The sequence below is a fragment of the Propithecus coquereli genome, unplaced genomic scaffold (genome assembly GCF_000956105.1).
Source record: "Propithecus coquereli isolate 6110/MARCELLA unplaced genomic scaffold, Pcoq_1.0 Scaffold587, whole genome shotgun sequence".
NCBI lineage: Eukaryota > Metazoa > Chordata > Mammalia > Primates > Indriidae > Propithecus > Propithecus coquereli.
The window spans coordinates 754,969-767,734 of record NW_012151807.1 but is presented as its reverse complement, the minus strand read 5'-3'; the positions used below and the strand labels follow the sequence as shown (position 1 = coordinate 767,734).

The window sequence follows — 12,766 nt, the reverse complement described above, 5'->3', positions numbered from 1 at the left end:
CCCCCGGAGCGGAGGCCCCGGGTGGGGGCATCGGGTAGGGAACGGCGGCCAAGGTTGTTGGCTGCGCGACGCTGCCGGGCCGGGGGCTGAGGCCGTGGTCCCCACGTGGCGCAGGACTCCAGGGACGTCGGCTCCTCACGTGGGGCGGGCGCGTCTCGTGGGTGGGGGAACCCCCGCGTCCACGTCCCGTCCCACCCGCGCTGCGAGTGGCGGATGACGTCCCCGCCGGCGGGGAGTGGAGTCGGGGGGGGGCAGACGGAAGTGACGTAGGGCCCCAGCGCCCGGGCCATGGCGGCGGCGGCGGCGGCGGCGGGAGCTGCTGTCTGAGCAGCGGCTGCGGACCGAGCGAACTCGGCCCAGGAGCCCGGGCCTCGAGAGGGGCGCGGTGGCAGCGGGAGCGCGGACTGCCGGAGCCGGGTGAGGGGCAGCGGGGCGGGGGAGGAGAGGGGCGCCGCTGGAGGGGCGGGGTCTGCGTGAGGGCGGCCCCCCTAACACCCTCCTCCCCACCTCCCCAGCCTTCCTCTCCTCCTCCACCGCAGCGGAGCCCTGGTGGGTGTCTGTGCCCGGTCACCATGACGACGCCGGCGAATGCCCAGAATGCCAGCAAAACGTGGGAACTGAGTCTGTACGAGCTGCATCGGACCCCGCAGGTGACAGGGACTCTCCTTTCCCAGCTTACCCCCTCCCCCCAAACCCCTCGATCCACAGACCCCATCACACAGCCTCTTTTTCATTCTTTGCTCTGTTCAGCCCTGCTTGATTCCAGACTCCCTGGTCCTACCTTTGAATCACCTTAATCTTTCAAAGCACTTTCACATTTAACTCATTTGATCCTCAAAACAACCCTGCCAGAGAGGTAGAGTAAGTATTACTATCTTCATTTGAAAGATAGTAAACAGACATAGAAATTACCTTCCTGTTCCTCAGTTCAGCATCATAGGTCAGTGCATATAAGACTCACTTTGGGAGTTTATTAAAAATAGAGCTTCATGCCCTCTAACATTCTGATGCAGTAGCGGGATGGGGCCTCAGAACCTGCATTTGTAACAGGCACCCTAGGGGATTCTGATATAAGTAGTACCAGGACCACACTTTAAGAAATTCTGTTGAATGAATTTTTTCCAAACCACAGATATGTACCCCCCCCCCAGGTCTCTCACCAAACCTCAGATCCTCATAGTCTAAAGCTACTCTTAGTCAATGGATACTACTACTTTGTGCTCTCCATTCTCTCCAAGTCAATGGGCCCCCTCTTTCTCTGAATTCCCTTCCTCCTCTAGTGGCCAATATGGGTACCCAGATTCTGCCATCTCATTGTATGTCACAAAACACTTATTTCATGGGCTGCTGGTTTCTAAAACTCCTTTCCCCACAACCCACACTGCCTTCCCGCTCACTGGTGCCTCTAGGAAGCCATCATGGATGGCACAGAGATTGCGGTTTCCCCTCGGTCACTGCATTCAGAACTCATGTGCCCTATCTGCCTGGACATGCTGAAGAATACAATGACCACCAAGGAGTGCCTCCACCGATTCTGCTCTGACTGCATTGTCACAGCCCTGCGGAGCGGGTAACTGGAGAGCCATGGTTGAGATGGGGTGAGGGGTATGGAGTTGGACCCTCTCACTGGTCCTGGTTCAGCCTAGGCTTCACTTCCCTGGACTGACGGCTCAGGACTTCCTTACTCCTACTCCAGGAACAAGGAGTGCCCTACCTGTCGCAAGAAGTTGGTATCCAAGCGATCCCTACGGCCAGACCCCAACTTTGATGCCCTGATCTCTAAGATCTATCCCAGCCGGGAGGAATATGAAGCCCACCAGGACCGAGTGCTCATCCGCCTCAGCCGCCTGCACAACCAGCAGGCACTGAGCTCCAGCATCGAGGAGGGGCTGCGCATGCAGGCCATGCACAGGTGCAAGGGTCAGGAGAGAGGCGGAAGCAGGACTAGTGGGACGGGTCTGTGGGTCAGATTCCTAGTACTGTCTTTGCTGCTTGCCAGCTTCTCAGCCTCAGCATCCTAAGAGCTGAGCACGGCCTGTGTTAGGCCTGGAAATTATGGATGTAAATTGTAGTTTCTTCGTAAGCAACTGGCACTGCTTTTCTTAAGAAAAATATAGTTTATCCTCTGACTTTCTAGAAGTTAGAACAGTAGAGTGATTTCGAGAATAAGCTCTGGAGTCATGCTGCTGGGGATTAAATCTCTCACTTCCTAGGCCAGCATCACTTAGCCTTTAATGTGTACCCACGTTACCTGTTGGTCTTGCTAAAAATGCAAACCCTGATTCAGTAGATCTAGAGGTGGGCCTGAGGATCTCCCTTTCACAAACTCCCAGGTGATGCTGTGTGACTAGTTCTTGGACCATACTTTGACAGGAGGGGGCCTATGATCTCAAATAAGTTACTTAATCTCTCTAAGCCTCAGTTTTCTCTGCCATAAAACAGAAATAATTACCTGCATCATAGGATTTGTTGTGTTAGGTGAGGGGATTGGTGCAAAACACTTAGCAGAGCACTTGGCACATAGTTAATGTTTAATGAATATTAGGTATTGTCATTAGGATTTCCCTGATCTCTTAATTCTCTGAAGCTTAAAGTCTAAGCCCCTTATCCTTGATGCTTTCTAACCTTAACCACTTGCTTCTACAGGGCCCAGCGTGTGAGGCGGCCGATGCCCGGGTCAGATCAGACCACAACGATGAGTGGGGGGGAAGGAGAGCCTGGGGAGGGTGAGGGGGATGGAGAGGATGTGAGCTCAGACTCTGCCCCTGACTCTGCCCCAGGCCCTGCTCCCAAGCGACCCCGTGGAGGGGGTGCAGGGGGGAGCAGCGTAGGGACAGGAGGAGGTGGCACTGGTGGGGTGGGTGGTGGCGCCGGTTCTGAAGACTCTGGTGACCGGGGAGGGACCCTGGGAGGGGGAACTCTGGGCCCCCCAAGCCCTCCTGGGGCCCCCAGTCCCCCGGAGCCAGGTGGAGAAATTGAGCTCGTGTTCCGGCCCCACCCTCTGCTCGTGGAGAAGGGAGAATACTGCCAGACTAGGTGAGGAGCCCTGTCTTTCCCCAGACCAGTGAGAAACCAAAGGTCACAGAGATTTCTATCAGAAGTGGGCTTTTCCCAAACCCAGCCCTTTTCGAAAGCCCCACCTCCTTTCCCCATTTGAGGCTTCCTGCGCTCTAAACCCGCTCTCTCTCCCATTCCAGGTATGTGAAGACAACTGGGAATGCCACAGTAGACCATCTCTCCAAGTACTTGGCCCTGCGCATTGCCCTCGAGCGGCGACAGCAGCAAGAGGCAGGGGAGCCAGGAGGGCCTGGCGGGGGTGCCGCTGACACTGGGGGACCTGATGGGGGTGGTGGGGAGGGTGGAGGTGCTGGAGGAGGTGACGGTCCTGAGGAGCCTGCTTTGCCCAGCCTGGAGGGCGTCAGTGAAAAGCAGTACACCATCTACATCGCACCTGGAGGCGGAGCATTCACGGTGAGAGCCTCTGAGGACAGTGGTATACGAGGGGAAAGGAAGGAAGGGTAGGCTGGGGCCACACACGACCAGGAGCCTGACCTCGGAACTCACCGGCCCTCCTCTCTCTCTGCATCCTCCACGCCCTTCTCCCATCTCTCTGTGTGCTCCTGCTTTGCCCTGTCCCTTGTATTATTCCTTTTTCCTTCCCTCCTCCCTCGGTCACCTTTTGCCTCTCATTCATTCATTTCCTTTTCCATCTTCTCCAACTTTCTTCTGTCTTCCCCCCCTCCCTTTTGCCCCCTGCCTAGACGCTGAATGGCTCACTGACCCTGGAGCTGGTGAATGAGAAGTTCTGGAAGGTGTCCCGGCCACTGGAGCTCTGCTACGCCCCCACCAAGGATCCAAAGTGACCCCAGAAGGGACAGCTAGAGGATGGGGACCATGGGATGTCCCTGTGTCCTGGCCCATCACCCCAGCTTTTTTGTCCCCCCTGCCCCCCAGCCAGCCAGCAAGAGGACACAAATGAGGACAAGTGGCTTTTATACAAAGTGTCTATATCAGATTCTTCTATATTGTACAGAGCGAGGCATACGCCCCCATCTGCTGCCTTTTCTATTGCCCCCAGCACCCATCTATACAAGGTGTGGGGAGGTGAAGAGCCCTCCCCTTTACTCCCTCCCACCAACAACAAATGCGCTTTTTTTCCTCTTTGAAACCTGCAGTGCTGTGTCTCTGTTTATCAGGGGTGTACAAGGAAAAAAGGTTGAGAAAGGGAGGCCTAGAAATCACGTAGGATTAGCCCTGGAAATGGGAAGAAAATGTACGAGGTTATTCACCACGTTCTTTCGGAACCTCCAAACTGGGAAATAGGGACGGGAACAGAAAGATCCGTGAAGCTGGGGGAGACAGGATGAAGAGCGGAGAGGTGTGAAGTCAGACCCCAAACTTGCCTCCTAAAACCTGAATTGCCCAGACTTAACCCGTGATTCCAATGCAAAAGGAATGCAGGAAAGTGGCTCAGAAGAGAAAGGCATGTTTGTAGACACGGACAGGCCCGTGATGTTCCGAAGGGAAATTACTCCTCATCACTGCGAGAAGCTGGTTTCTATAGCTGCGTAAAAAAAAAAAAAAAGCGAGAGCGGGGAGGTGGGGGGGCGGGAGCGGGAAGGGAGACGCTGGCTGCTCGACGTCCCCGCAGCCCGCTCGCGCCGCCTCTCCAGGGAGGGCGGGCAGGGCTGGGACTGCAGTTCGCGGGGCCGCCCCGAGGTGCAGCTTCGTGCTCGTCGGGCCCGGCTGAGAGCCGGGCGTTGGGGGCGGAACGGAAAGCCGGCGCTGCGACCTCGGCTTGGAGTCGCGCGGACGGGCCACAAGCTCGGGGCTGGGGGACAGGGGAGCACGACTGCGCTCCGCGTCCAGGGCAGTGCAGGGGCGAGGGGGAGACGAGTTGCTTCTCCAGATGAGACTAACGCTACAAGCCTCACTTCCTGTTTCCGCTGCCCTTGGAGCCCTCGCCCCACCCGCCCCAAATGCCTCCCCCTCGCTCAGTTCTCTCTCTGGCGGAGGAGCCAGCGTGCAGGTGAAGCCCTCCCGGCCCTCCTAGTTCCGCAGACGAGGCGGCCGCCCGCCGACCCGAGGGCGCCCTACGCCACCCTTGGGAGTTCTCGTTTGTTCCCGTCGTCCCTGGTACCCTCGGTACCGCAGATGCCGGCAGGCACCCTGCAGCCCCCGCAGGTACTGCAGACCTGGTGACCTGGCTGGTCACCCCCGAAGCCCCCTGGCCTGCAGAAGTCAACACTCACTTCTACCCTCGTAGGAGCCCTATCTACACCCGCCGCCCTGGAACCGGTGATCCTGACCCCCCTCCTCTGCGATCCCAAGTGTCCAGGGGGTGTGACACTCCCGGGCGGCTGGGGCACGAGGCAGGCGGGCGTTGCCCCTGGAGCTCCGAAGTAGAGAAGCAGGTGCGGAGGAGTCGGGGGCGCTGCCGAGGTGGAAGCTGGAGTGTGCAATTAACCCGGCCTCTCTTCCAGTTCCAGGGGCTGAAGCATCTCCCCTCCCTCTTCTCGTTCTCCCAGCCCTGACCGACCTGGCAGCCTCTTCTGTCTCTTGCCGGTGCCCCTTGCTCCCCTCTGGAACAGCCTGCCGCCTCCCTGGTCGCTCTGTCTCCGCTCTCAGCTCCGCAGTGGCCACCGTCGCCCGCCCCCCTTCCCGGCACTCGCCGCATTCCCCCTCCTGCCCCTCTGCCGCGGTGCTCTCGCACCCACCGCTCCGTAACCGTGGACTTCGCACACGGGGCTGTTTGTTCAGGGCGCGCCCTGTGGAAGACATACAAGAACCCGTTGCCCTGGGTAAGTCTTCCCCTACCCACCCACCGAGAAAAGATAACTGCTCCTGCCTGGCCAGGCGTCCCCCTTCCCCCCATCTGAGTCTCTGGGGGCGGGGCGGGCGGGGCGGTGCTCGAATTCTGCTCGGCTCCTGGCTCCACTGGGGTATTTCCTTCAAATCCTTCCGTCCCTCCCCGTCCAGCCGGCATTACTCGGTTAGACAAGATAAGAGATACAAAGTATACAAAAGAGAACTTTACTGTTTTGTTAAGTACAAGATACACTAGGAGAATAGCTAACAATGTAAAAGAGTGGGATAGAGGAAGGAAGGTTGATGCAGTACTAGAGTCAGACATAGCTGGATCCGAATCTTCCCTCTGCCGTTTACAAACTGAGTGACCTGAACGAGCCACTGGATCTTGCCTCGGTTTCCTCACCTGCAAAATGGGGAGAAGAACAGGTTGCCCTGAGGATTTAATGAGGTGCTACGAGTGAAGTAACATGCCCGACGGGCCAGTGGTTCTCCCAGTGTGGATCCGGGACTAGCAGCACGATCTCCCGGGGACTTGCTAGAAATGCACATTGCTGGATCCCACCCGGGATCTGCTGTACGAAAACTCGGGGGGCGGGGGCAGCAGTTGCGTTTCCACAAGCCCGCGTGTGATTCTGATGTGCGCCTGAGGCTGAGAGCGCCGCAGTAAGAAGCTCAATGACATGTCACCTCCTTTCCTTATAGCCTGAACGAAAGGTGACCCAAGCAGGGGGATGGCTGTGGGCCGGGAGGGTGGCCAGGAGGTGGGACTGAGCCCCCACAGACAGGCTCCCGACAGACTCCCTCCACCTGTGGGAGGCATAGGGTGAGCTCAAGAAGGAGAGAGAGGAGGCTTGGGGGCTGCAGTTAGGGGAGATGTAGGAGGAGCCTCTCTCCCCCTTAGCCTACCGACCCTCACCTGCCCACGCCTGTCACTTTACTCCAACCAGAGCAGATCATGTGTCCGGATGCAGAAGCGGCCCCTGGAGCCCTTTCCCTGCCCGGAAGGTGGGAAGTGCTTCAGCTAAGGGCCCACCTGACCCTGCACCTGTACTTCCACACAGATCCTACTCCTTCAGCGAGTGTGGCCACAGCTCTTCCCATAGCTCATACCTGGCCCAGCACTGCTGCACACACCTGCCTGAGCCCCCCGTCACTGCAGCCAGTGTGGCAAGGGCTTCTCCCAAGAGCTCTAGGCAGCTGCAGCATGCCCACACACACACAGGCTATCGGCCCGCTGCCCTGTACCTGTGCCACCTGTGGATGGGGCCTGGGGTACCACCCCTGCCTTCATGGGGGCGATGCCCCACCTGTGCAGTGAGAATTGCTGTGGCTTCAGCCAGCACTCCTGGTTCATGGTCCACCAATGGGTCCACCACTTGGTTCCCCTGCTGTCCCCACTGGTCCACAGCTGCTAGGGCTCTGGTCTGCTCTTTTCCCCGGCACTGGCAGCGGCCCACTACTGTGCAGCCCAGCGCATGGTGAGAAGCCTTTCCCCTGCCCCAGTGTGGCGACCAGCAGCAGGACCACAGTGGGGACTGGTCCCACCACTGCGGCCAGTGCGGCAAGGGCTTCGGGCAGAGCTCGGGGCTGGTGCAGCACCAGCAAGTCCGCTGGGGCAAGACCGCAGGCAGCTTCTGATACGACTCCAACCTGGCACAGCACCACCAGGGCCACACTACGGACAGGCCCTGCTGCTCTGGCCTCCGTGGCTGTGACTTCACTCAGATGACCCAACTGCCATGACGCCAGGCCTCATATAGTGGGGAGAGAGTGGAGTCAGAGCCCCTGTGGCAGCACCGCCACAGCCCTGAAGCACTGGGGGAGGGCAGAAGGGCAGCCTTGGTGACAGACTGCCTCCCCTGTGGGAGCCATAAGTGACTCCCACCCCACCCCCAGCCAGAGTGACTTTCAGGGCAACCACATGGGGTGGCCAGAGTGTCTCACCTGGACCTATGTAAAGCTGGAATGGCCAGGTCCACCTCACTCTAGGCCAAAGTGCTGATCTCTGAGGGAGCTCCCAGGCCTGGAAAAGACTTTTCTTAGAATAGAATCTGTATGTATGTGTATGTGGGTGTGTGCGTGTGTGCGTTTGTGTATATATTCATTTATATATATATTTGTTGTTGTTTGTTTGTTTAAATAAATAAAAGGTCCCTGCACACTTTCCCCTCTCCTGTGCTCTATCTGAGAAATTTAACCAGGCTGTTTCAGACCTGCTGTCATCATGGATGGATCAGACTCCCTAGGATTGTCTTAAAGGGGTCGTTTTAAAGAGATAACTTAATCTCCAGAGATCTCCATCACAAACCGGACCATCAAATCCTAGTCCCCCCACTAATCCCACCCAACCCATCACTTCCCCCAGAGGCTACTGTGTTCTTCTTTTAAAGCTACACCCAGCACCCCTATCTGAGATGCCACCTCCCTGTGCCCACTGCTGGCCTCACCAGGCCTGTTCTTGGGAACCCAGGACTTTCTAAAACTCTTCTTGCACTTAACTCTAAGAACAAAGCCCAGCTGGAGGCTGCTCTTCCCAGCTGCACAGATGGGCTCCTATTGAAGGGCGAAAACAGGCAGAGACGTGTGGCCAAGGGTAAGCGAGGGAAGGGGAGGAGATGGGAACCAGAGGAAGAAGCCAGGGGAGTTTGGAGGAGAGGGCGGGGAAAGGAGAACAGGGCTGTGTGAGGCAAGACGCACAAGACAGACCTCAGGAAAACTCGGAAACACTTTTAGGTACAGACATCCGCGGCAGGACCACCCATTTCTTCAATTTACAGCTTTCCCCGTGTCGCCAAGGGACTGAGTTGCCGCGGCAAGCAGTGCATGCCCTGTCTTGTGCACTTCTTTTGCAAAATTGTTTGTTTAATGTCCTCTTCATGTGCTGGGAAACTGATTTTGAACAGAGTCAGCCAGGAATCCCACAAGAGTGTCCCCTCCAAATTGGCACTCTTCATCCCAGCCTGGCAACCGAAGAGGGAGCTGTCATCATTCACCCTTGTGGAAGGTTCCTTTGGGGGAGTTATTCCCTTGGGCAACACTTTGCATCAAGTTTCTTGTTACCGTTCATGTTATAGGATAAACATGAACAGTATTCTTGTATTAACTTGCCCCAAAGCATACTCTTTGGAAATTGACATTTGTCCCTATGATGTATCATGGAGTTGATTATTGACACATGCAAGAGGGAGTTAAATACCTTTACAGGTAAAAAGATCACCAGAGAGACCACGAATCAGTTTCACCCTTTCAGGAAATGCATACTGAGTTTGCCACGTGGCAGGGGCTGTTCTGGGACCTGGATATTGCAGTCATATGATGTAGGTCCTGCCTTCGGGGGACTTGACCCAGGGGTGAGCATCTCAGTGTGAGCGTCTCGATATTCAATCCAGCATCTAGTCCTATCAATTTTATCTGCTATGACATATCCCAAGTCTGTCGACTCTTTTGCATCTAGACCACTGGCTGTCCTCTGAGTCACTGCAGTGGCTGGAGAGGCTGGGAATGGCCTTCCCTAAAATATGATGCACACCTAAGTGGGAGGGATCTTTTATTTATTTATTCATTTTACTTTATTATTTATTTATTTATTTTCTTTTTTTTGAGACAGTTTTGCTCTGTTGCAGGGTAGAGTGCCGTGGCGTCAGCCTAGCTCACAGCAACCTCAAACTCCTGGGCTCAAGCGATCCTCCTGTCTCAGCCTCCCGAGTAGCTGGAACTACAGGCATGCGCCACCATGCCCGCCTAATTTTTTTTATATTTTTAGTTGTCCAGCTAATTTCTTTTTCTATTTTTAGTAGAGACGGGGTCTGGCTCTTGCTCAGGCTGGTCTCGAACTCCCGAGCTCAAAGGATCCGCCCTCCTCGGCCTCCCAGAGAGCTAGGATTACAAGCGTGAGCCATCGCGCCCAGCCCAGAGGGATCTTTTAAAAATGCAAATCTGATTGTTTCAATCACCCTGCTTAAAACCATTCAGTGGTTTTCCGTTGATCTTAGGTTAAAGACCCCAGTGCTCTTCCCTCCCTTTAGTGCTCCCCGTGTCCTTTAGTTGTAGATTTGCAATGTTTGTGCCCTCACAAAACCCTGGAATAATAAATTTAAAAAAAAAAAAAGACCCCAGTGCTTAACCTGGCCTATAAGGCTCTTCCAATGGTGGCCCCGTCTCTCCAGCCTCATCTCCCACCACTCTCTTTCCCCCTCACCCCGCGTGCTCCACTTCCCGTCCACGCTGTGCTCCCTTCTGCAAAGAGCCTTTTCGTAGGCTGGACCCTTTGCCCGAAAGGCTTCTTCCTCTGTTCCTTTCCTGGTTAGCACCTCCTCATTTTTCAGATCTCAGCTTCTCAGCATCCTCAGGGAAGTTTCCCTGACCTTTTTTCAAGGTCAAATTCCCTTTTATGAGCTCTCACACTAAGGTATACTTTTCCTTGGAGGCACTTGGCGCAGCTGAAGTTCTACATTTGTTGGTTATTTGGTTGATGTCTGTCTCCCCATAGAATGCAAGACCCTGGGGGCAGGAACCATGCCTGCAGATGCTCACGTTTGCCACACTCTGGACCTAACACTGGACACCCCATAAATATTGGTTGAATGGAAGCATTCATGCCAGGATCTGGGACAGGGGGCCAGATGTTCCAGGATTTCAGAGGGGATGAATGGAGGCCATGATTCTCCCTCCGGCGGCTGCAGCCCAAGAGTGTCACATGCCATTACCTAACGCTGACGCTTCCTCCGTTTTTCCCGGCATCATCCAGCACCTCTATGTTGCCTGTGAGAGTCTCTCCCCCTTTAACCTGGCAGTGGCCCTTTCCAGTTTTGCCTCATTGGTTCGGAAGACAGCATGGAACAACGTGGCAAGAGCACAGGATTCGGAACAGGAAAATCTGGATTCAACAGCCAGGTTAAAAGTATGAATGGAGTGATTCTGGCAAGCTGTAAAACCACCCTGAACCTGGGCTTTCTTGTCGATAAAATGGGAACAACAACTTCGAAATCAAGCGAGATGGAGGAATTATCAAATCTAAAAGCAATCCTCCCCACCACCTGGAAATACTGGATAAAATATGAAAAAAAATTGAACATATGATTGAGTTTTCAAAAGGAAAGTGAACTCCCAGGTGTTAGAAACAGAGGAAACTGGGAGCCAGAGGATGAGCGGATTGTGGGTCTGGAGGGCGCTGGTTCTGGTGACAAAGGTTTGGGTTCACCGCCAGCAGGGACCGGAGAGGGCGCGTTGGTCCCAAAGAGTTGGGGAAGGAGATGAAAGACAGCCAAAGCTGACTCAGAAAGAAATAGAAAAATTGAACAAGATATATAAATTCTAAAAGGATTGAACGAGAAGTTAAAAATGCACACACACATACTGTACCCACGTGGTTTTACAGATGTATTAATACTTTGCCAATGGTTAGTGGAACTGTTTATTTATTTATATAAACTATTCCAGACAATGGAAAAGGAGTACCAGTCATACTTATAAGACTAAAAATCATAAATAACACATTAGGAAACAATCCAGTGAAGTTCGTGCTTGTGTATATACATGTATATATGTTTAGTGAATGACCAAGCAGGGTTTATTCCAGGAATGCAAGAATAGTTTACTTTTAAAATCTTTTTTTTTTTTTTCTTTTAGAGACAGGGTCTCACTCCATTGCCTGGGCTAGAGTGCAGTGATGTCATCATAGCCCATGGCAACCTTAAACTCCTGAGCTCAAGCAATCTGCCTACCTTAGGCTCCCAAGTAGCTGGGACTACAGGCATGAGTTACCAGCTCTGGCTAATTTTTTTTATTTTTTTGTAGAGATGGGATCTTACTATGTTGCCCAGGCTGGTCTCAAGCTATCAGACTCAAGTGATCCTCCCACATCATTCTCTCAAAGTGTTAGGATTACAGACATGAGCCGCCACACCCAGCTAAAAATCTATTAATGGAGAGCATATATTCAGGGCAACTTGAATCTATGTTCCCTGGAAGTAGAAAAGTAGTTTAGGGCAGGGGGTGATGGCTCATGACTGTAATCCCAGCACTTTGGGAGGCCAAGGCAGAAGGATTGCTTGAGGCCCAGAGTTCCAGATCAGCCTGGGCAACATAGCCAGACCCTATCTCTACAAAAAATAGAAAAATTTGGCGGGCACGGTGGCAAAATATATGATTGTCTCAGTAGGCATGGAGAACCCACTGGATAAAGTTTAACACTACTTCATAATTTTAAAAATCTATAGTCAGTTATGGTGGCATGGCATGGGTGGGCACCTGTAGTCCCATCTACTCAGGAGACTGAGGAGGGAGGATTGCTTGAGCCCAGGAGTTTGAAGCTGTACTGATCTATCATTGCTCCTGTGAACATCCACTGCACTCCAGCCTGGGCAACATAGTGAGACCCTGTCTATTAAAAAATAATAATATCTAGCTGGCTAGGAATGGAAAATAACTTCCAAAGTCAAGACAGGGATACCAGCTTTACTGTTGCTAATCACTTTGTGCTGAGGGGTCTAAACTGGCACAGTAAGAAAAAGAATAATAAAGCCATCACTATACATAGGTGATTCCTATACATCGATTGATTACTATAAAAAGAAAATACACGAGAACCTACAAACGAACTATTAGAACTAACACACCCCTTGCTTGGGACATGGTGAATATTCAAACATCAATATGCCCATGCCACAGCGATAAACAAATAGAAGTTTTTGTTTAAAGAAAATACTATTTGTAATGGCAATAAAAATTGTAAAATACTTAGGAATAAATTTAACAAAATATGTGTATGATATTTATGGAGAAAATTATAAAACTTTATTAGAGAACATAAAAGATGACACAAAAGAATGGAGAGAAATGCCATACTCATGAAGACGTGAGACTTGATAAATAATGAACGTTACATCAGTGGAAAAAGATGGGCTATTTGTTCAATGGTCTTGGGTTAACTGGCTATCCAAACAAACAAGAAACA

At 53.2% G+C, this 12,766-nt stretch overlaps 1 protein-coding gene across 1 annotated transcript; it reads left to right on the top strand.

Moving 5' to 3' along the window:
• Nucleotides 1-260: 260 nt before the first annotated feature.
• Nucleotides 261-4,168, top strand: RING1 (ring finger protein 1). The gene is made up of 7 exons (XM_012658454.1): nt 261-417; nt 516-650; nt 1,410-1,570; nt 1,697-1,912; nt 2,647-3,036; nt 3,198-3,471; nt 3,762-4,168. The coding sequence occupies exons 2-7, from the start codon at nt 573-575 to the stop codon at nt 3,861-3,863; spliced, it is 1,221 nt and encodes a 406-aa protein (XP_012513908.1). The 5' UTR covers nt 261-417; nt 516-572; the 3' UTR covers nt 3,864-4,168.
• Nucleotides 4,169-12,766: the final 8,598 nt, after the last annotated feature.